The following is a 22,985-nucleotide window of genomic DNA, read 5'->3' on the forward strand; positions in this document are numbered from 1 at the left end:
CTGTATGTTAAATCACAAAATAGATTAAAGTGCAACAATCTCTTGAAAAGCCAGACAAAGCTGTTATAGTTCCAAAATCTTCTCAGTGTGTCTCCACCCAGGCCAACACAGTGACACAACAGAAATCAGATTTGAGCAGAGGTGCTGATTTTTGGCCAGCGCTATATAATGGCTGAGAAACAGCCCCATCTGGCACTAGTAGGCAAAACACCTGTGAGATCTGCACTGCAATCTCTAACTGTACGGAGCAGCTGTCAGACACAGTAAAAATAGATACAGTAACTATCACAAGAATCAAGTACACTAGAAAGTGTATAGACTGTTTCAAAGCATTCATACTGTCCAACAATGGCTGCAATATCATGCCCCTTTCTGATTTCCCCTGGGATTGCATATTTGTCACATATTATATAAATCTGAGTAAATACATACCACATTTAAAACTATTACTGTACTGTTATCCCACACCCATATGACCCATGTGAATAGGCGCGCAATTAAACTTAACAACTGGTTACACTAGCTTTAGCATCAAAGATTGCAACCAAATACTTTAAATACAGTATGTATCTTCTATGACTGTTGAGGTATTTTAGCCTACTCTTCTTTGCAGATCTGGTTTAACTCGGACACATAATTAGGTTTTTGCATCAACTGCTTCTTTCAGATCCTGCTATTTGGTTTGTTAGGACCTTGTCTTAACCAGTCCAAAATTTACATTTTGTTTTTCCTTAGCCATCAGATGTTGACTTGCTTTAGTGCTTTTTGGACCATTTTCTTGCTGCATAACCCAACTATGATTCAGCTCATGGACAGATCACTGGACATTCTACTTAAAGGAATAGTTCAGCATAAAAACTGGATAAAAAGGCTGTTTTGATAGCCTTTTAAAAACTGGATAAAAAGGCTGTGCAAAATAAAAAATGTTTCTAATATAGTTAGCCAAAATGTAATCGATAAAGGCAGGAGTGAGCGGATGTCTAACATAAAAGAACAGAACTTTCTGTTTACAGCTCAGCTCAGATTTAGTCAGTGATTGTGATGGGACATAAATGTTCAGTGAGTTTCCAATTGATCATTGGCATGCAGGTCAAACAACTATGACCCATGTGGCCTCAACTGAAGTCTCCAATTAGTCACTGCCTGGTAACCAATCAGTGTAAAGCAAGAGAGTAGTAGTGTTCTGGCTATTATGTTAGACCTCCAATCAACTCCAGCCTCTATAGACATTTTGGCCAACTATATTGAAAACATTTTTTTTATTTTGCACAGTCTATCTATTTACCCAGTTTTTATTTTTATACTGAACAATTCCTTTAAAAGTATATTTTGGTACAGTGCAGAATCCATGGCTCCTTTGATAAAGGCAAGCTGTCCAGGCCTGGTCAAAGCAAACCACAGCCATTCCATCACACTATTGCCATGTTTGACTGTTGTTGTAGTAATGTTCTTACTTGGGAATGTTGTATTTGCGTTACACCAGACTAAATGATGTTTCCACTTTTGACTTGTCTGTCCTAGAACATTATCTGAAAATGCTTGGGGTTTGTCCAGGTGTTTGTTTTCTTACTTTTTTTTTCTTGCAAATGAGACAAGCACTGATGTCACTCTAGAAACTTGGTTAGCATTAGTTTCCGATCTCTACTTTCTCATGAATGCCAGTTTGGTTAGAAGATTGAGTTAGCTAAGGGGAAAGTTCTTTTTCCACACACAGAACTTTGAAACTGCAATCCCATGTGGGTGTGTGTAAATGCTGGAGTTAACTTATCCCATTGTAATATACAGGTACAATACACAGGAGGGTGCACTGAAATGCCAAACACAGATGAAAGGCTGCATGTAGCTCCTCTGTTCCTGTGCGGTGGAATGCACAAAATACTACTGCACATGACCACCCATGTGTAAAAGCCCTCATATAACTTTGTTACATTTATGCAGTAATATAAATAAAAATAAATGTAAGGCTACTACCCCAAGCTGTTATTGTTAACAGAAAACTGCACCAGGTACTTCTGTATGAGAACCACTATGAGCGACCATCTTCTTCTTCATCCTCAGTTTTCAAAGGCCTTGAGTGGAGCATGTGCAGTAAAGTAAAAAGGCTGCTTTTTTTTATTTTTATTTTTTTTGCTTAAAATTTGGCTTTTCACTTAAAGGAGAAGGAAAGGTTAAAACTAAGTAAGCCTTACCAGAAAGGTCCACCTAAATATACCAGTAAACCCTCAAAGTAGTGCTTCTCGAAGTCCCCTGTCAAAAGAAACACTGCATTTCTTTCCTTCTATTGTGTACACATGGGCTTCTGTATCAAACTTTCTGCCTTCAACTTAAACCTCCTTGCCCCGGGCGTGAGCATGCTCAGTTTGCTTCTCCCCCCCTTCTCTGCTGTAATCTGAGCCCAGAGCTATAAGTGAGCAGGGCGAGACTTAGGCAGGATGTGATATCACACCAAGCTAATACTGTAGCTGCTATCCTAAACAGAGTGCTTCTAGAGCTTTTTACTCAGGTATGGTAAAACATTCTACAGAATAAATATAGTATTCTATCTTGCATTATTGCAGCTAATCTATTGGCAATAAAATGCCTCCTTAGCTTTAATTCTCCTTTAACTATGCATGTGCACCCAGCACAAATGAAGAAGAGACGAAGATTGTCCTGTTGTGCTTGCATGGAAGTACCCTGGCCTGGTGCAGTTTTCTGGGATTTCAGGTAAATGATTCACTTGGGTGTGTCTAACATTTGGTCCCCCAGTGAGTATTACTTGCCTTCTCCTTTAAATTCTGAATTTTATAGAAGAGCAGAAGAAATGAAACAACTTCAAAGCTGCAGTTGTAAACTATAACACATCGACAAGTTAACTTATTCTTGGGGGTAGGGGGGAGAACACAATTTTACAGCAGAAAAAAAATCTGTGTGGCAAATCTTCAAAGTCCTCTGTCTGTTTCCTTCTCTCTGTTGCCTATGATTATAACTTTCGTTATAAGGATACAGAGTCTTTAAAAGTGCAGTATAACACCATTTTTAACATGTGCTCAATAAATACTGCATTTATGTTGGATCTTTTTTTTGTACAAACAAAATATTGACATCACTTTCCCTTACAAACATCTTGTTTCTGCCAAGTCACTGTTGAAGAAAAAGTAGTTATCAAAACAAATTATCAGTCCAAAATCAAATCTTCTGTAGACTGGGGTAATCTTATGGATTCCAAATAGGTTTATTGTTGCTAACAGTTTAAATGCCATCACTGGGCAAGAAAACTATATTTCCAGTGTCTCGGGCGGCCCTAATTTACTGTAGTGAAGCTGCAATACAAAATATGGATAAATTCAGTCGTTGGTTATAGTTCTCATTTATAGGGAAGGTCAGAGTCACAGACTGAGGCTTATACTGAAACATAAAATACTTAGAGGACATGTAAAGCCTACATTTTCCTACCATGTATATAAGTTGGGCACCTCTTCCCCACCTAAATGGCATTGCTTGTACTGCATATATCCCCTTCATCTGCCACGTCATCACATTTTCCTAAAACAAACAGCATCTTTCAACCGGCAGTCATTTTTCCTCTGACACATCATCAGTGACATTTACATCTGCAAAGAGCACATTTGTACTGTAGGGTTGATGTAATCAAGAATGCAGGCTTACACAGACAGAACTTACTTTGCTGAACAGTTCTGCTAGGAATGAGCCCTGTAATGCTTAAGCTGAGCTCAGGAGAGGAGGTTAAGAGAAAACATAGGAGCAGACAGCTAGAGCAGAGTTTCTGAGTTTTCAGCATTGCCAGCTTTTCATTGGCTATTAAACTGGATGGTGAGTTTAGTGATATGATTTGAGAAGACCTGAGCATGCGCAATAGCCAACAGAAAAGGCCAATTCTGGAGGGAGGGGCTGAGTTGGTTAGAGAAAGAAGGAATCCTAAGTTATTACATGGATGCTGCAGACTTACTAATAACCTTTTAAAAAAACCAGAGTGGCAGGTATTTAAATAATTTAAAAAAAGCTGTCCACTGATGAAATCTTTGTGTGTGGGGTTTACATGTCCTTTAAGTATGCAGACCACAAACAAATTATCAGTAATAGAACTTAAAGCTGTGTTACAATTTTATTATCCTAATTATACCAATATTCACAAAATCATACACAATACATAAATAAAGTTTACCCTCATTTTACAAATTTGTTTTCATATAATGCATTTCTCTGATTTACAATTTCCTGAGTTTTACACCATTTTTTTCTGGTCCACTGAAAAACACAAAATGAGGGTTCAACTGTATTGTGCTCATTAATTAATTTTAGTCCATGAGTGCTAAAAATGCATAGTAAACGTGTCACTGCGGGGGTTCAGTTCTCCTTTAAAAATAATAGAAGCAGTTAGTGTGCTTGTGCTTTCCACTGTGGAGTACATACAGACTGTATTAAGGTGAGGAGAAGGGCAAGATGTGCAAAATGTGCATAAGCTGATGTGACTGCTGAGTTACAGTATATCGAGTGCTGAGAACATAGACGGGAACAAAGGCTGGTATAAGTGCCGAGTCCTCAGCATGGATTTAGCAACTTGGGGACACCCCCAGGTATAAGTCACTGGTGTTTGCTATTGAATATTGATAATATATATCGTTAAAGTGGAAAGTTATATGATCTTTTTCTAAGTGATGGTATTAAGTGGAATTTAGGTAGAGATGCCAGTCAGTGTTTACTTCTTAGGATAATAAAATTGTAAAGCAGCAGTAACTCTCAAAAGTGATAACTTGATCATTTGTTTGTGGTGTACACTTATGTTAGGCCATACTTGGAATGAGTACTAAAAGCACCCCACCTCATTGGTGTTGAGACTGTTGGTATAATTTAAGACAAATTGCTAAAAATTAAAGTATGTAGCACAGGTCATAACCTAACTGACATACAGTAAGCGAGTGAGCAATTTTAAGGGAAACAGTTAGGGCAACAGAGATTTAATAAAAATGTAAGAATAATTATAAAACATTATCATTAAAGCTTTGAATGCACAGAATTAATTACAGGTATCGGATCCTTTATGCAGAAACTTTTTATCCAGAAAGCAGCAGCTTTACGGGAAGATTCTGTTTTTTAAAAAATAATTCTTATTTTGAAAATAAATTCCTTTTTCTTTGTAATAATAAAACAGTACTCTGTACTTGATAGCAACTAAGATGCGTGAATTCATATTGACGAAAAAACAATCCTATTCGGTTTATTTAATATTTAAAGGATTTTTTTAAACAATTACCGGCACTCACCATTCACATGGTCACTTGCTGGGTGCTAACCAAAAAATAGTTTTTATATATATATATATAGGAAGATAAGCACTCCAATATTACTGATCAACAATCATTTATTCCACTGGTTTGCACAGTGGAATAAATGATTGTTGATCAGTAATATTGGAGTGCTTATCTTCCTTATCGCTATATATCTATAAAAAAAAAAAAAATTATATATATATATATATATATATATATATATATATATATATATATATATATATATATATATATATATATATATATATATTTATTTTTTTTAAGAAACATTTCAAATGGCCTTCATTTATCTAGTTTTTTAAGTATTCGCTTTCCTCTTCTGATTTTTCCAGGTTTTTAAATAGGGATCACTGACCCCAGCATTGCTTTGTGAGGTTACAGTTTTAATGTTATTGTTACTATTCAGAGTAGTCTATTCCTAGTGCAGTCTATGATTCAAACCGCAGCCTGTTTGCTAAGGTAATTTGGACCCTAGTAACCAGCGAGCTGCTGAAATGCAAATCTGGAGCTGCTGAACACAAAGCAACATAATTTAAAAAAACACAAATTGTCTCAGAGATTAAAAAGGTGAACAAGCTCATGAATGCATGGTGACACAAATTAGGAAAAGATCCCTTATCCATAAAACCCCAGGTCCCAAGCATTCTAGAAAAGATACCTGCATAATGTATTATATTATCAACAACACACAAATGGAAAATGGATACTCTATTAAAAAAATTCCGCCAATTCCGCATTTTACATCTAAAATTACAATTGCATTCCACCATTTGTAATGTTTGTAATGGTCTGAACAATAAAAGAGCAAAGTGTGCCTTTGTCACTCACCTAGCCGTAACTCCCCAAAGTTTCCACAGCCAATCTTCTTCCCAACTCTGAAGTTGGGTCCCACCATGAGGACCCCTGAGGAGGTGGTTGAGCTAGATGGCCGGGAGCTATGGCCAGTCCGCACAGGTAAGGCCTTTGCTGGCCGAGGCCTGTCATCCTTCTCCCTATTGTTATGGTCCATGTTCCTATACCATAAGAGCCTGGCACAGGGGGCCCCTGAAATGTTCAGGGGCTCCGATCTCAAGCAGTCACCAAAGTAATATCAAAAATTATAACAACAAAAAAAACTCTTTTCAGCTGAGCGACCCAGAGGCCCAAGGATTGCTTCAAGTCACCATACAGGGCTCTCACAAGACCATTTCACAGCAATTGCATGAAGTCTCCTCATTTCTGATGGGAAAAAAATTAAGCCAAACCTAAGGGGGGAAAAAGACAAAAGACGTTACAATTCCAGTAAATTGTTTTTAGAACCAGCACTTCATGGTGCCGGGCCAAGTAGCTAAAAGACCCAAAGCAAGTATGATTTCCTTTTTCCTCTGTAATAATAAAACAGTACCTTGTACTTGATCCCAACTAAACTACTTGAATCCATACTGGCGGCAAAACAATCCCATTGGGTTTATTTAATGAGATTGATTAAATGATTTTTCGCAAGATATAAGGTTTTATGATCTAAATAATAGAAAGATTCCTTATTTAGAAAACCCCAGGTCCTAAGCATACAGTATAATAGATATTGATACATGTGATGGCAATTAAAGATTCTGCCCTATTCAAATTCTATTTTCTAACCTACAGCTGGTACGGTTTATGAAAACAATAACAACTTATGTCCCATAGCCTTATACAATAAAATAAGGGGTTACAGCGAACAAGCCTACTAGCACAATATTTTCCACGAAGTGGGTCAGATATGCAACAAACCAAATAATTAAAGGGGACAAAATAAATGATGATGCTTTACAACGTCTGTGGAACACATTTGTAGTATTGAAAAAATATTTTTAAGCATTGTATCCACTCCATGAACACTGCTATACTAGGTTGCATAGTAAAGCAAATCTCCATATACAAGATTACTCAGAGAATCAAACAATTTTATATGTTTTATAAAGCAAAACACAGCAACTGCCTGGTCTCTACTATACATAAACGTTCCAATCATAACCCCAAAAAGGGAAAGGAATATTTCTCTTTAGGCCAATGGAACAGAGGGTGTTTGGATGTTTTGACTGCTGACATTTTAGTTCAAGCAGCCATAAGCCTAAAAAAGGGCATGAACTAATACTTTAAGGCAGGGGTCCCCAACCTTTTTCACCCGTGAGCAACATTCAGATGTAAAAAGTGTTGGGGAGCAACATAAGCATGAAAAATTTTCCTGGGTGGTGCCAAATAAGGGCTGTGATTGGCTATTGGTAGCCCCTATGTGGACTGGCAGCCTACAGGAGGTTCTGGATGGCTGTACATCTGGTTTTCATGCAACCAAAACTTGCTTCCAAGCCAGGAATTAAAAAATAGGCACCTGCTTTGAGGCCACTGAGAGCAACATCCAAGGGGTTGGGGAGCAACATGTTGCTCGCGAGCTACTGGTTGGGGATCACTGCTTTAAGGTGATTGTCATAGAGGGCAAATGAAGGTGATTTGGGGCATTTTGGTACAAAGTGTTTGCACAATAATAATTTGTTCATTTGGATGGAATGCTGTATGTATCAGCTGCATTGCTGCCAATTAAAAAGTATGAAACTGTGGATAAACAAATACATTTTCACAGGGGAAGTGTGTGTATGTAAACATATAACATTGTAACATGTTATAAATTAAAATTATTTATAGATAGCAACATTGTTTTGCAAATATTTTTTTAAGATATACAGCATAATTATAGCGAGTCAAAATGAGTGTTTATTTGTGACATTGTGAAATAAAAAGTTTTATCACGCAAAAAGGAACATCTCAGAGGGTGTTTCGTGCCTCAGGGGCACTAAGTCATAAGAAATATTAACAACATAGATGCTCCATTTTCCCCCTTCTAATCAAGATTTAATTTTGATCTGTTAAGTCTTAGTAGAAATGCACACTGCCAAGATATTATCCAGCCCTATGAAACACATCATCTCCTTAGCAGGGATCCCTGTCAGAGGATAAGCTTGTCACCTGTTTTCTGATAAATGTTATCTCATTATAGTAGACAAGTACTATTGACAGGGAATATGCATTTTTGCAGCAGCCTTTATATGTGGTAGTCTAAGATCGCCTCTATGACTTACTTTCCTTCTGTTTTTAAAAATAATGTTATCCGTAGAAAAAAATTGAGGCTTGACAAAGTCAAACTAAACAACCTTGCTGATATAGCCAACAGTTTCCACCAAACCGAATATAATTAGAATAGGTTCTTTAAAATGCATGCAAATATATATAAATGGTATCAGTCCAAAAAAATGTTTACCTTCCAATGGACATACAATAGTTTTTATAGAAAACGGTCCAATTTATGGTGCAAAATGAGGGGAAACAACTTCAAGAATCCAAGAAATGCACCCATTAAAATGCACTAGAATAGGAGGGACTGCAGGAAAACAGCATAAAATGCAGCACTGATTATATTGGTCATTTATTAGAACAAGCAGGTGTTCCCCCTCCATATGGCTTTTTTGGAGGAATACACAGAACCACGCAATCCTATCTAATCCTAGAATTCCTTGATCTCATCCATTCAGCAGTGAAATTGTTTAAGAGATACTGACACCAAGATGTAAACTTTTTTACATGTATCATAATATTGCCTTTGAAAGCTACTTCTAACTTTGCCATTTAGTATTTGCACAATGCGTTTACATTACCTGTATGATGCCCCATGTTCCTGTATGAGGGGGCTGCCATATTTGTGCAGCAGGAGTCAGTTAGCATTAGAAACTCTAACTGACAGGCTGAGATCGGACACTCAGGTTGGCAAACAGTCAGGTTTAGAAACTTCAAATAACAATTATGTACAAAAACAAACCTCCCCGCAAAAAAACGATCAGCATGACCTATAGGTAACTTTTGGGCGGTTATTTAGTAATCTCTGAATGCAAATATCATGAAAAATTTGTGATTTTGTTTTTCTAAAATCGTACTTTTTAAACTCCAAGGATGGAAAAGTTTGAATCTGAAAATCCGGCATCTCAGACCTATCGAGGTTGCATACAAGTCAATGGGAGAATTCCCAATAATTTTTTGATGTGCGGAATTTCCGGGTGAATATTATAAAAAAATGGTGAAAATCGGATGAAAAAAAGTCAGAAAAAAATGGTGAAAATCTGATTTTTTCCCACAAAGCAAATTTTTGGGAAAAAGTAATAATAAATAAGTGTAAAAAACCTGAGCGGATTTGATCGGAGTTTGTAGACGAAAATATTGTGATAAATTCGGACTTTGATAAACAACCCCCTTGATGTACATTCATATTTTAAATAGTAGTTTTTTAGTGTCAGTATCACTTTATGGACTAAGAACTATAAAGATAATGCTGCTCAAACAGAAGCTTCATATTTCTCCTGTATGTCAGTTTCACACATTTTCAAGTTGTGGATCGCGAAATTATTCAGTGTTATCCAATCTGAGATTCTGAATTCCATTTACAGTCTTTGAATTATATCAAGAAATTAAAAATACTGCAAGCATTTTCTTCAGATAGCTGCCTTTTTCCATAAATTGTATTTTTTTTTTTTTACATTTTCAAAGCCATACACCGCTTCAGTGAATACATAACTCCAATGAACACTGTGTGTGACGTGTGTTGGTTGTTCCAAGAGATCGTTTCTTAGAAGAGAAGATTTAAATTAGATTGTTAGTAATGGGTAACAGAAAAAGGAAACAAAGAAAATGCTGTTTTTTTGCATCCTGACAGTCTAGAAAATCCTGTTTGAAACTAGAGGACCATCCCCCCATATTGCTGTATAAAGAGTCTTGCCCTTATTTTTTTATTATTTTTAAGGAATTGCCTTTCTCCACTGCTTATTTTCAGCTTTTAAATAGGGGACATTGACCAAGGCAGCCAACAACTATCATTTTAATGTTGTTGTTACTTTTTATTGCCCATCTTTCTATGCAGGCCCTCTTCTATTCATATTCCAATCTCTTGTTCAAACAACTGCTGGGGTAAATAAGACCATAACAAACAGATAGCTGCTACAATACCAAATGAAGAGCCGTTGAACCAAAAGCAAAATTACTGAAAAAAAACATTAAAAAAACGTAGACCAATTGCATATTGTCTCAGAATCAATGTCTACATCCAAAAGTTACAAGATACAGGTGTTTAAGAGCAGGGCTATGTGATAGATGTCACAATGGAACTGCTTTAAGATAAGCCGTGGTTTCTCCTACTCAATGTAACTGGAAGAATTGTAGAGGGACTTGGAATTTCACTATTTATTGCCATTCTCATATCTACCAGGAAGCTGTTGTCAGGTGTGTCAGGGAGCTGTTATTCTGTTACCTTATTCTGATGAAGGGCTGCTTGGGGGGAAATGGTGGGGGGGCAATATCACTCCAACTTGCAGTGCAGCAGTAAAGAGTGACTGAATTATCAGAGCACAAGTCACATGACTCAGAACACCTGGGAAACTAATATCTGTAGCTCCACATCAGATTTCAAATTTAAATATTTGTTTGCTCTATTGAAAATCAGATTTCAGAGCAGCACTATTAACTAATGCTTTTTGAAAAAAAAACATATTTTCTCATGACAGTTTAGACTGTCAGTGAAACCCCTCCCCCTGTTACTGAGCTGGTCCTGGAAAAAATGAGTGGCTAAAAAGAGTGAACCCCAACAACCAGGAGGCTACTTTTTCAGAAATGGCAACAATTGAGTACTCCCACAGAGAGGGATGTACAGAACAAAACTGATGGAATATTTCAGCCCCACATAACAGAACAATATCTAAATATGATGTGATATGGGGGCAATTAGATTTACCGTTGCCCCAACAGATGATATCGGAATCAATTGACTCAGTGTACAATACATTGTTTAACCGACTGTTATATCTTTACAAGCCTGTACTGTTGATTTTTGTTAAGTTTTTGTTTTTATTCTCTGTTCAAGTTATCTAGTTCTGTAGTTTGGATTTATGAAGTCTGTTCATAACATAATGGTACAGTAATATTAAGCTGCTGAACAATGACTTATTCCATATTGCATAATACAATTGTATATTGCAGTGTGGCACATTCAGCAGCCCTGCAGGCAATGTACCCTCTAAAGGTGGGCATAGACACAAAGATCCTATCATACAAATCAAGGATTCGTACGATTTTCGGATCGTGTGTGGAGTGCGCCGTCATTTTTCGTCCGGCGGAGATCGGTTGTTCGGTCCATCACACAGGTTTGATTTTGACCCGACCGATCCCGCCGGAGCCCATTGCGCATCGTAATCGGATCGTTCGGCCATGCAGCCGAACATTCAGATTACCCCCCGATATAGCCATGCTCGTTAATGGCACATCATGGAAAGATCCGCTAGTTTGGCGATGTCGCCAAACAAGCGGATCTTTGCGTCTATGGCCAACTTAATTCCATCTCGGCTATGTGCGCAAAAAAATTAATTTGTGTGCATGTTTTAAATTTGTATGCGCAGGTCACTGTGTGCAAAACAACTTGTAACTCATCAGCATCATGTATCAGGTTCTGTAGCCACTTCCTACCATCAGGAAAACAATTACTCTGCATGTGGGTGTGTATGATCACTTACAGCCAAGGTGTCATATTTAGTTCAGCACAGTGTTAGAGCTTGGGACATCTTACTATACAAACCGAGAGAGGCATACATTTCTATGAGAAAAGAAGCTGCACTTTTAACACTTTCGTTGCAGATGAGATCTCCAGTTTTCCATTCTTCTAGTCCAGAGCACATGTTTTGTGTATGATCAAACAGGAATAATTCTATCATGCTTATTCTGTAGTCTTGAGACAGACACACACTGGCCGATCACTAGGATTTAGTCATATAAAGGCATGGCCAAATGCTAATCAAACGGACAGGCGAGAAACTGAAGAAAAGCTGATGTTTTTCTCGCAAGGTGACTAAATCTCCCCGAATATGCCTGTGTGCCCCCTAAGGGTGGTGGCAGATGGGGAGATTAGTTACCCAGCGACAAATCTTCTTTACTTCGGGCGACTAATCTCACGCCGGTAAAAATACTAATCGCCAGCGGGATGGCATAAGAAACGCTTCAGATTTCAAGGACCTTTCAGATCCATCTAAAATAGTCCATCTAATACAGTCTTTCCAAAAAAATGCCTGCTATGCCTCACATAGTAGAAAGTGTTTTTGACCAAAGGACAACATTCAAGAGGGGAATGAAACTACCACCCCTGTGTATTCCTTTTTTATAGGAATACTGTCAATTGATAGTAGACAGAGTGGAAGCCGAATCCTTAATCCCTGTACTGCTTATTCCTACCAATACACAAGCACTACACTGACACTGAGACTAAACAAACATATTTTAGTGCAGTTAAAAACTAACATCTCAAAAAAGTACAGGCTGTGAATGTGTGAGTCTAATGGAATATAAAGGCTTACCAAGCTGCAGCAATGTTTACGTAATTTTCTAGTAGACCAAATGGAGATGGAAATTATGGAACTTCAGGCATTCTGTTTAGCAGGACCAAAGACAAGAAACGTATCAACTATATGTATCAATTTAGTTTACTGGTGAACTATCTGAAACCAACTGAACTGGAAAAAAAAAGTCAGACCACACCTCTTCTCCTGGGCGACTATTTCCCCAAAACTTCGGGCGACTGCGGAAAATGAAGCGCGTGTGCTTTAGCGCAGGCGACTTTTCATTATAGTGGACGGGAAGACACGCAAAGGCAGTTCGGGGAAATTGTCGCCCAGGAGAAGAGGCGATAAGTTGCCAGGCGACTAGATCTACCCGAATCTGCTTGTGTGGACTGACCCTTAATGTGAACAAATTCAAACAAATGTATTTTCCCAAGGATGAAACACGTGACAAGACATATCAACTGAGATGGCAGTTTGTTTTTTTTAGTCAGGCCATAAAGTTATTGCACTCCTTGCTGAGAGGGAGCACAATGAGCTATTCCTTAGAGACGCTCTAAATAGGTTGGAATCCTTTCAGCAATAAAGAACATATGTAGTTAAAAGCATTGATTCGTCCAAGAGTATATCCACATTTGCTTGAATGAGAAAGATACTGGCAGAGAGAAATGCTGTCAGGCTTTTAAAATGCTTGGTTCGGCATTCCCCAGTGTTCAGACAACCACAAAGCTCCCAAGGGAACTGTGGTAGTAAAATTCAATATGTGCCATTGCTTATACATTGGCAAACTTCTTTATAATCTATACTTAACTGATGCTTTCTGAAAAAAAAAACATTTCCCCATGACAGTATCCCTTTAACCTACCAGAGCACAAATACACAGATTTATGCTGGGTGATCATCTGTGCTCTGTTAATCTAATTATCTACTTCACAAGACCCACACATGGAGTAGGTTTAGTTGCTTTGCTTGCCTTGTTATCTCAAGAAATAACCAAAAGCATAGATATTTGTGATTAACACAAAAGGCAAAAAGTATGTTCATTCCAAGTCCTATTCATTTCACTCAAGTGGGTACTGAGGTAAACTGCACCTCTTCATCCTTTTGATACTTTGATTTAAAAACCGGATACATCTCCAGTCTTGTTCTTTCGAAGTAAGCACGTTTTCTTCTCTTAAATCCCTTAAAGTTTATTTTAATCAACATATCGTTGAAAAGTCAAATAATGTATGCCAAAGTATAAAGGTGGCCATACACATAACACTTTGATCTTTCCTCCAACCGAACGTTCATTTTCATTATAGACATTTAGAACTGAATCGTCAGATATTCAGGTAGAATTCCTAGATTCAGCAGTAAACACTGGCCGATGTTTAAAATTTTCCGACCTGGCCGATAGACAAGCCGATTGATACCAAAGACCAATATTGGTCGGCTCATCTTTCACCATACACAAATTGAATATCATACGAAACGTTTCATTCAATATCATCTGTGCATGCATTAATACCTTAAGACTACACTCTCATAGTTACACAACTGAATGCAAAGGACCAGAAAATCATAAAACGGACAGTACGTCTTCAAAATCTGACAATTAAAGCATACGAACAGACAAAAGGGTTTTTTGATAATACAAGATAGGGGTTTTTATGCAACCCATTTCTCTCAAAAATCAAGTCTCTTTACAAGTCACCTTTTCACAGACTACATATGCTGGGGCACCAGGACATGTATTCAATCAAGGATCCTCCAGAGAGAGGAGCAGTATCAAATATTCTCCAATAATTTATATAAGGGAAAATATCTAATATTCGGAAAGATTAATACTTTTAAGAAGTGCATGAAGGCAGAATGGAAAATGAAGAATATGTATTTTTTGAGAAAAACAAAAAATATTATTTTACAATTAGTATAGTTATAAAAAGATGCTGAAAAGTCACCCTGTCTGATTCATCTTAAAAAGATTAGTTTGCCCTAAAATTAATTTTTAAAGAAGAAAAAATGCAATGTTTTACAAATAGTATAGTAATAAATAGAAAAATGTCACTTGTCTGGATCAACTTAAAAAGATAAGTTTGCCTTAAAATTTATTTTAAATAGGACGTATACAGTACCTGTAGTAGTTTAAGTCTTTTAGTACCAATGCTCCATGTTACATTTTCTGTGGGTATTGAATTTGTATTTTATTGCTGCAGTTCTCAAGCTTGGTATTTCAAACAACAGTAAAACCAAAAAGTGAAAGTGCTTTAAAGTGATAAAAATATAATGTGGTGTCGCCCTGTACTGGTAAAACTGGTGTGTTCGCTTCAGTAACACTACTGTTGTTTGAGTAGCCACAGGGAGCAGCCATTCAGTCTAAGAAAAAAGAAAGGCTCAGCTCTGTAGAATACAATAGGTTAAGCAATGGTAAATGGGAGATTTTGTCACCTGTGATACAGATGAGCTACCAAGGGCTACAAAATGTCCCTAGTTTCCATCTCAATGGAAGTATGTGAATCACAGGTGGAAAAACATACGTGTTGCTTTCTGAAGTAGCCTGGAATCTTCTGGCTACTATGAGCTGCAAACATTCTCCCACTGCTGGTGGGGGAAGGAAACTTGTCCATGGCAGCACAGGTAAAGAGAAAATGTCCCATGCTCTATTGCCTTAGATTCAGCTTATTTATATAAACTATAGTAGTGTTTTTAAATCAAACACACCAGTATTGCCAGTGTAGGGCAACAATACTACATTATATTTTAATTAATTAAATGTATCTTTTTTTTTTTTTTTAAATATTACTGTTCCTCGAAACTGCTCTAATTGCCTGAGCTACCACTCAGCAGTTACGATGTCACAATAGCAAAGCACACCAACAGAAAGGATAAAATTAACAACAAGGGTAAGGGAAAATGGGAAGATTTTGGGAAATTTAGTCGCCCAACGACTAATCGCGTCTTCTTCTGTGCGACAATCTACCTGATCTGCCTTCCCCTACCCTGCCGTTGGCGATAATGAGAAATCGCCAGCTGGATGGAACTTGCGGCACTTCATTTTCTGGAGTCGCCCGAAGTTCCCTCGTGAAGCAACTTCAGAAAAAGAAATGCTGCAAGTGCCATACCGCTGGCGATTTTTCATTGTAGCCGGCGGGAAGGCAGGGGAAGGCAGTTCGGGGAGATTGTCACCCAGAAGAAGAGGCGATTAGTCGCCGGGCAGCTAAATATCCCTGAATCTTCCAGTGTGACCTTACCTAAAGACTCAAAGTCTGTCATTAACTCCAATAACATGCAGTATTTTCATTTACATACTGGAAAATGACAGAACAGGAGGGTCTATTTTTTTTTTTTTAAAGGGAAAAAACCCCCAAAAAACAGTGAAGTGAAAAGTTTTTTTTGTTTTTTTTTTTACAGTGATACATACGTCTCTAAAAAAAAAAGTTATGTGAACTTCCTCTTCAAAACGCACCTTGATTGACATAATTAAGATTGGTGACCGCAAAAATATTGGCAGGGTTTTATAAATTTGCCAGGGATTAAAAATACCACCTAAAAATCATACCATGTTACTTGATCATCATGCAACAGAATGTTAGTTATGTTTTTATTCTTATAATGGAACTTCCTAACCAGCTACCGATCACTAACTAGGTGAAGGCAACAGAGGAGGTGTTCATTGAAGCTTTCCTCCAGAGAGATACTGAAGGCATGTGGAAACTGCAAGTCTTTCAATTTGCAGTCCTAAAATTATTATTTTGGCAATACGGACAGATTGGGAGGCAGTTTGCAAAAGGTAAACAGTTACCTTTTAAAGAAATCACATGATATACGGATATACAAGTTTTGTAGGATTTTGCAATATGCAATCTAAAGTCATCAGGCATCAAGTTATCAGAGCATGTGGCCATTTAAGAATTAAAGGGAAAGTTCACTTGTTCTACAAAGTGCTACAAAAGTGGTAGGGTTTTGAAAAAAAAATGCTTTTACAAACACATTTATGTAGTACAAATCAATCATTTTCATTGTAATCATAATTGAACTCAGTGCTTAACCTAAGGTGGCTTAGGTCTTCCCCCTCTGGAGAAAGTATTTAGACACCCCCTCTTCAAACACGACTTGACAGCACCAGCTTAAGAGCTACTGAGTATGCAGGGAAGGACATTTGGAGTGCTGCTTGACATAGGCCTAAAACTAATCTTCCTCGAAAAGGAAGATGTAAACACAAACAATATTACACAGCAGGAAGAGGATGGAAATAAGAAAATAAAAACATCCTCGTCCTACAGAGCTATACATTATATATTCCTATGAATAATTTACCAGCATATGCTAGAACAGAATTGTTTACAAGAGAAAATACACCATTTTATTAGTAAGGTTTACATGGCTTATTGTTTTCTCATGTGTTTTCAATGTAACGTGTTCGAACTTTCGATAACCTGCCAAGTCCTAAGGGCGATTATATCTCATGCAAGTATGTAAATTTTTATTTTTTAGGACTACAACCAATAGCAGAATCAGATGATAGGTACAATGCAAATCAGTGTCAGGAGACTTCCCTGTGTTTATTGTATTATTTACAATGTATCTGGGGTACCGCTGCAGTTGATACAATAAACACAGGGAAATCTCTAGGCACTGGTAAGCCTTATTGAGCTGGTTGTGTACTTTGTCTGTAGAACTGATAAGGTGCCGAATCCCCTGGACTGAGCACCAGGCTGTGTACACATAGGAGACTAGAGTGGGCTTTAATAAATATTTACCAGCACCAAAGTTTCAGCTACAAAATTGCAGCCTATTTAAAGGCCTAAGAAATAAACAGGATAGGCATAACGCTGGTGAGTGGGTGCAGCACTTAACATCAGCAAAATGACAAGTTCCCTGTCTTCTTTGTAATCATGTATCCATGCAAGGAATATGAGTGGGCTAGACAGGTGTCAGAAAGGCCTAGTCACCCTCATAATGTCTATCCTGATCTACAAATAATTATGGAGTGTTAGCTTTCTCTGCAATATCAGAAAAAAATGCTTACAGCAATCCATTGTTTACATCACATATATTCGTGTGTATTTAGTCACACTGCGTGTGTATAATGTATTTACTGTAGGGTATCAATGGTGCAGCACCAGATCTATTGTTGTACTACAACTCCCAAGATCAACAGCTGCAGAAGCTCCTGTAGTTCAACAACAGCGGAAGGAGCCCAGGAAGAACAAAGCTGATACAGTGTATGTAGTGCGTTACATTATGTAACGGATAAATGTGTATATCTGATGTGGAAGATGCACAGATTGAACGTGTGTGTGTTGTATCAGACTACACAATGACACCTCCAAACAATGCTCATTCACAATCATACACACACACCCAAATAACAACCAGCACAGCCAGAACAAAACATACACTGGAATACACATATGCAACACTTAGATATTGCTTATACATATGAACAGGATTATTACCCAAGTACTCGGGATCTCATCCTCCGGCTTCAAGTGTCCTCCATCTTGTACTATCCCGATGAGCTCCCAGGGAACCTGTCACCCGGAACCCGGGTAGCACCCATCCCTACTCCCTCCCCCACACTTTGTCAGGGACACAATTATTCCAGGGTCAGGCTGAAACGTACGCACAGGCCACCACAGTTCTATTTGGTCCGAGAATAAAATTACGCTTCCGGCGCTGCCGGGGACACGCCCATTGATCCGACCGGGGCTACGCCTCTTCGAGCTGAACGTCATCAGCGACACCTGTGATTACGTCCGGTGTATCGAAGGAAGCCTAGTGAAGAATCACGTGCCTGCATAGTCATGTGACCAACTAACATTTATGGTGTGGGAAGGCGGGTCTTCTTGTTTCCTTTTGTTGTCTGAACTTTCTCAAATCGAATGTATTGTTTCAACTTTCACTTTTCGTCTCGCTTTATTAAACCTTTAACGTGGGTACAAATAGGGTACTAAATCACGCCGCCGGTATAATAAAATATAAAATTCTGCGGTTTGTTTTGTGACAGCGGTCTAGTGTCTTAGGGTCTGGCCACTAATCTCCCTGAATCTGCCCGTGTGGCCAGACCCTTGGGGTCAGTCCACACAAGCAGATTCGGGGAGGTTAGTGGCCCCAGAGACAAATTGCCTTTTCTTCGGGGAGTCAATCTCCCCGAACTGCCTACCTCCTGCTAAAATGAAAATCGCATGCGCCTCACAAGAAAACTTCGGACGACTTCGGAAAACGAATCACTGCGTTTCCTTCAGTGCAGGCGACTTTTCATTATAGCGGACGGGAAGACACAAAGCCAGTTCGGGGAGATTGTCGCCCAGCAGAAGAGGCAATTAGTCGCCAGGCAACTAAATCTCCCCGACTCTCCCCATGTGTCACAAGCCTAATACTTGTCTCATGCTTTTATATGGACAGGTTTTGGCTGTTATTTATTTATTATTGTTTTTATTATTGCCCAGAGTGAAACCAACAATTTAACGGAGTTCCTGTCTAGATTTCCCAAGGCAAAAGTAACTTACAGCCTGTGCTGTTTAGTCAATTATCAGCCTATGTAGCTTTCACAGTGTGCATCTGTAGGATCGGCAATATTTTGTTTAACAGCCTGTGTAGATTTAACAATACACAGAATAAATGAAAAACACTGTGTCTGGAAATGCACAGATCCTGCATGGTTCATATTTGTAACCCCCCTGCATTGTTCACATCTGTAACACCTCCATTGTTCTCACCACTAAAATCCTGTACTGTTTACACCTCAGACCCAGACTGTCAGTACCCACATTGTTCACACCTCATACAAACTGCTGGAGGGGTACCAGCATTGTGTCACTGTATGTAGCCCAATATGAATTTAGTGGTTCTGATAGATTTCTCTGTTTCCTGCTCTATGCTCCCTGTGTGTGCCATAATCTGCCTGCCCTATGCTTGCTGTGTGTGCCATACTCTGGTTGCCCTATGCTCTCTGTGTGTGCCATAATCTGCCTGCCCTATGCTCCCTGTGTGTGCCATACACTGCCTGCCCTATGCTCCCTGTGTGTGCCATACACTGCCTGCCCTATCTTGTTTTGGGGGGGGGGTTGTTAGCATTTGGAAATTGTTGCTAGGGGGCTCCTAAGGTGGTTTAAAAAAACAGGGCGTGGTCAACACTGGCTCCCATTATCAGCCTCCTCCCCCTATACGTAGGCCAGAAAATAACAGCCCTCAGTACCACAGAAATTGGATAGCACTGCCTTACTTCTTTGGAGGCTAAGGATCAGTGACACATCTGACAAGGTTGGCACAAGTCAGAAAAGGCCAGGAACATCCTGACCCCACACATCACTACTTCAAAATATATTGGTTTTATTTTGCTGTGCATTTGTACAAGTAACAGGTATGGATTAATTAGCACCTGAGTTGTTCCAGATACGTTTTTTTCACAAAATGGAGCTGCATGCAGAAAATATATTTAGATTTTGTATGGGGATCGCTGCATATAAATCACATTACACGTGAAAATGCTTCCTTTTTACCATATGTAAAGTGTACATGTACCGGTCACCCATATCTGCAAATATAAAGGTATTTTCCACCAATTTGTTGCATGCTGGACCAAAGAGCTCCCACTGGCAACACAGATTTCTGATACTTAGTCAAGATACTCAAGAATATTCCTCAGAACCTGAAATAGTCAGTATTTATTAAAGACAAAACCCGGCAATTAAAAGCTGGTAAGGTTCAACAGAATTTTTTGTTAAATAAGCTAACATTCAAGGAAAAAAAAGTTGCTTAAGTCTTGTCACTTTTTATTATTCTAGAGTCCTTTTTTTCCCCTCAATCTCAAAAATGAGTGAATAGTAAAATTTGTAAAATAATATTGAAACAGCTGTGAAAAAATATGAAACATGTTTCAATGCTTAAAGCTAAAAAGAAGAATTTTAACTCAATGTAAATAGAGCAGGGCTGTCCAACCAGAGACCTAGAGACCAGATGTGGCAACTGAATGTATTTTTATGACCAACAGACGGCTGAAGGGCCCTTTGTATAAAATCAGGATTTTATTATAAAGTGGCCCCTTAACATGTAGAATAACAAATAATAATTGCGCTTTATGTAAAAAGTTGCACGATCCTGTCCCAGATTTAAAACATAAAAATATTTAGAACACCATTGCAGGTTTAAAGTAACCTTTCAATTGCTTTGTGCAGCATTAAACTGTTATAATTCAAGCTGTGAGTAGCAGTGACATTTATAGAAAGTCTTTCTGGGGTCCCAAGGACACTCATTACTTGGCCAGCTGATGTGACATTGCAATACAAGTCTCATTCTTGAACAGTGCCAGGAGAATGCAGCAGCTTTTACAGTATCCTCTGTTCCATAAGATGCAAGTTCAGTTGGAGCTATGGACAGAGAACCATACATATGGTGCAGAATAAGGTAAGATACTAATCATATAGCTTCAGCACTGTACATACATATACAAGAAAGACTTATAAAACATCTGAAACAAACTTATACAAAAGAGGATTGCAGTTTACAGTCTGATCTAACTATTATAATGTCAAAATAATAAATGATTATGTCCCTATTGCAGTCATACTGCATTGCAGGGACAACTAAAACGTGCCCGGGGAAGTGCATTTTTTTTCGTTAGTGTTTTCAATTACTTTTGGATCCTGCACATGTTGAGGATTTACGTGTTGTCATTTGAATTTTACAATCTCACTGTAACCATATAGGGGCTGATTTATCAAAAATAAAGTTGGCCTTTTTTCTCCATTTGAGAAAAATAATGCAAAAAAAAAAAAATATGCATATGAACATATATGACGCCGGGGTTATACCAGTGAGCACCACGTAGCAATCTTCTTCCGTCTTCTTCTTTCTTAAAATTTTCCGGGGCAAACACATGCGCAGTTGAACGAAATAGGCAACTTTTTTTTCCGGCTTTTCGTTCTACTGCGCATGTGCAGCCGTACGAAGAAAGAGGAAGATGGAAGAAGATCGATCTGTGGTGCTCACTGGTATAACCCTGGGCCGGTGCAGTTTTCTGCTGATAGGAGCACTCACCAGGGGTTTCAGGTAAGCCAATACAATCAGTTGGGGATGCCTAACATTTGGCAACCCCAAGTGCACCAAGCCTTTCCTTCTCCTTTAAATGTTTGCAGAAAAAAAACACAGTCCTTCATTTATTCAGATTAGCAACAGTTTCAGATACTTCCAGCAACAATTTTAAAGAGCCTAACATTTAATTTTTTAAAAGAAAAAAAAACCTTAAAAAATTCCCCCCCATAGCTACAGTGCAATGCAATGCTCTAAATCAAATATACAGGTAAAATAAAAATTACACATGAGTGGTCTTTGTACATTGGAGGTAAGTGAAAAGATTCCTGAGGGGTAATCCATCCGCACTGAATGGAGGAAAGGACTAAATAAAAGGAAGATTAACAGATGGCCTGGGTACACCTCAAAACCCAAAGAAGCGGTTTCAAGAGGTGTGTGTATCCTTGTTGCAAAGCATTTGGAATTTAATATTGTGATGGCTGATTTAGTTAATGCCTTTAAGAATGGCTTGGATGATTTTTTGGACAGACATAATATTAAAGGCTATTGTGATACTAAACTCTATAGTTAATATAGGTATGGGTATATAGAATTTTAATTAAAAGTAGGGAGGGGTGTGTGTATGGATGCTGGGTTTTCATTTGGAGGGGTTGAACTTGATGGACTTTGTCTTTTTTCAACCCAATTTAACTATGTAACTATGTAACTATGTAACCACTTGGCAGAAAAAAGGCACTGGACCAGTAGGGGCGCTGTCTGTTCAGAGATCACCTATGGGTAACCCAACCTCACTTCTGCCAAACAATGGCTTACACAGATTCAGATGAACCTTGCATCAGTGTTCATGATGCTGGATTCTCGGTATTTCCTCCAATTGAGGATTAAAGTATTAGAACAAGGCTGGTTTTGAACAAAAGGTAATTAGTCAATAATTTAGCTTGTATGTATGCAGCTACACACACACACATTCAAGCATAGAAATATATTTCATAGAATCGAGTCCTTTTTTAATTTCTATTGTATTCACCCCTGAAGCAGCAATATTAAATATTAATCCTCAGTTTGACTTGGGTAGGGAGTGAGGGGGATTCTGCTGTATATATAAAGCTAAGCAGGGAGACAGGGCTCCGATATCTTACATCCTGAGTCTCACTTGGAAGAGTAAATGCGGCAGAGCAGACAGAACGCACATAATGTACAGATACACTCCTCAGGGCATCTAACCATGCATGGAGTGGCCCATCTAACGTGGAATGATCAGTAATTCTCTACATTTTATTTCGATGAAGAGGGAAAA

The 22,985-nt window shown here is 38.3% G+C and overlaps 1 protein-coding gene across 5 annotated transcripts in view; it reads right to left on the bottom strand.

Annotated features, from left to right (window-relative positions):
- The window catches only part of csnk1g1.L (casein kinase 1 gamma 1 L homeolog), a 51,629-nt gene extending 33,244 nt beyond the window's left edge, over positions 1-18,385 (bottom strand). The window contains exons 1-2 of one of the 5 annotated variants that reach the window (XM_041586702.1): positions 18,112-18,385; positions 6,120-6,535 (exon numbers count right to left, since the gene is read on the bottom strand). In XM_041586702.1, coding sequence (XP_041442636.1) covers positions 6,120-6,300 — 181 coding nt within the window. In that variant the 5' untranslated portion in view covers positions 6,301-6,535; positions 18,112-18,385. The remainder of the gene's footprint in view (positions 1-6,119; positions 6,536-18,111) is intronic. The other 4 variants (XM_041586701.1, XM_018252954.2, XM_018252953.2 and 1 more) reach the window with 4 other exon arrangements.
- Positions 18,386-22,985: the final 4,600 nt, after the last annotated feature.

The sequence above is a fragment of the Xenopus laevis genome, chromosome 3L, assembly GCF_017654675.1.
Source record: "Xenopus laevis strain J_2021 chromosome 3L, Xenopus_laevis_v10.1, whole genome shotgun sequence".
NCBI lineage: Eukaryota > Metazoa > Chordata > Amphibia > Anura > Pipidae > Xenopus > Xenopus laevis.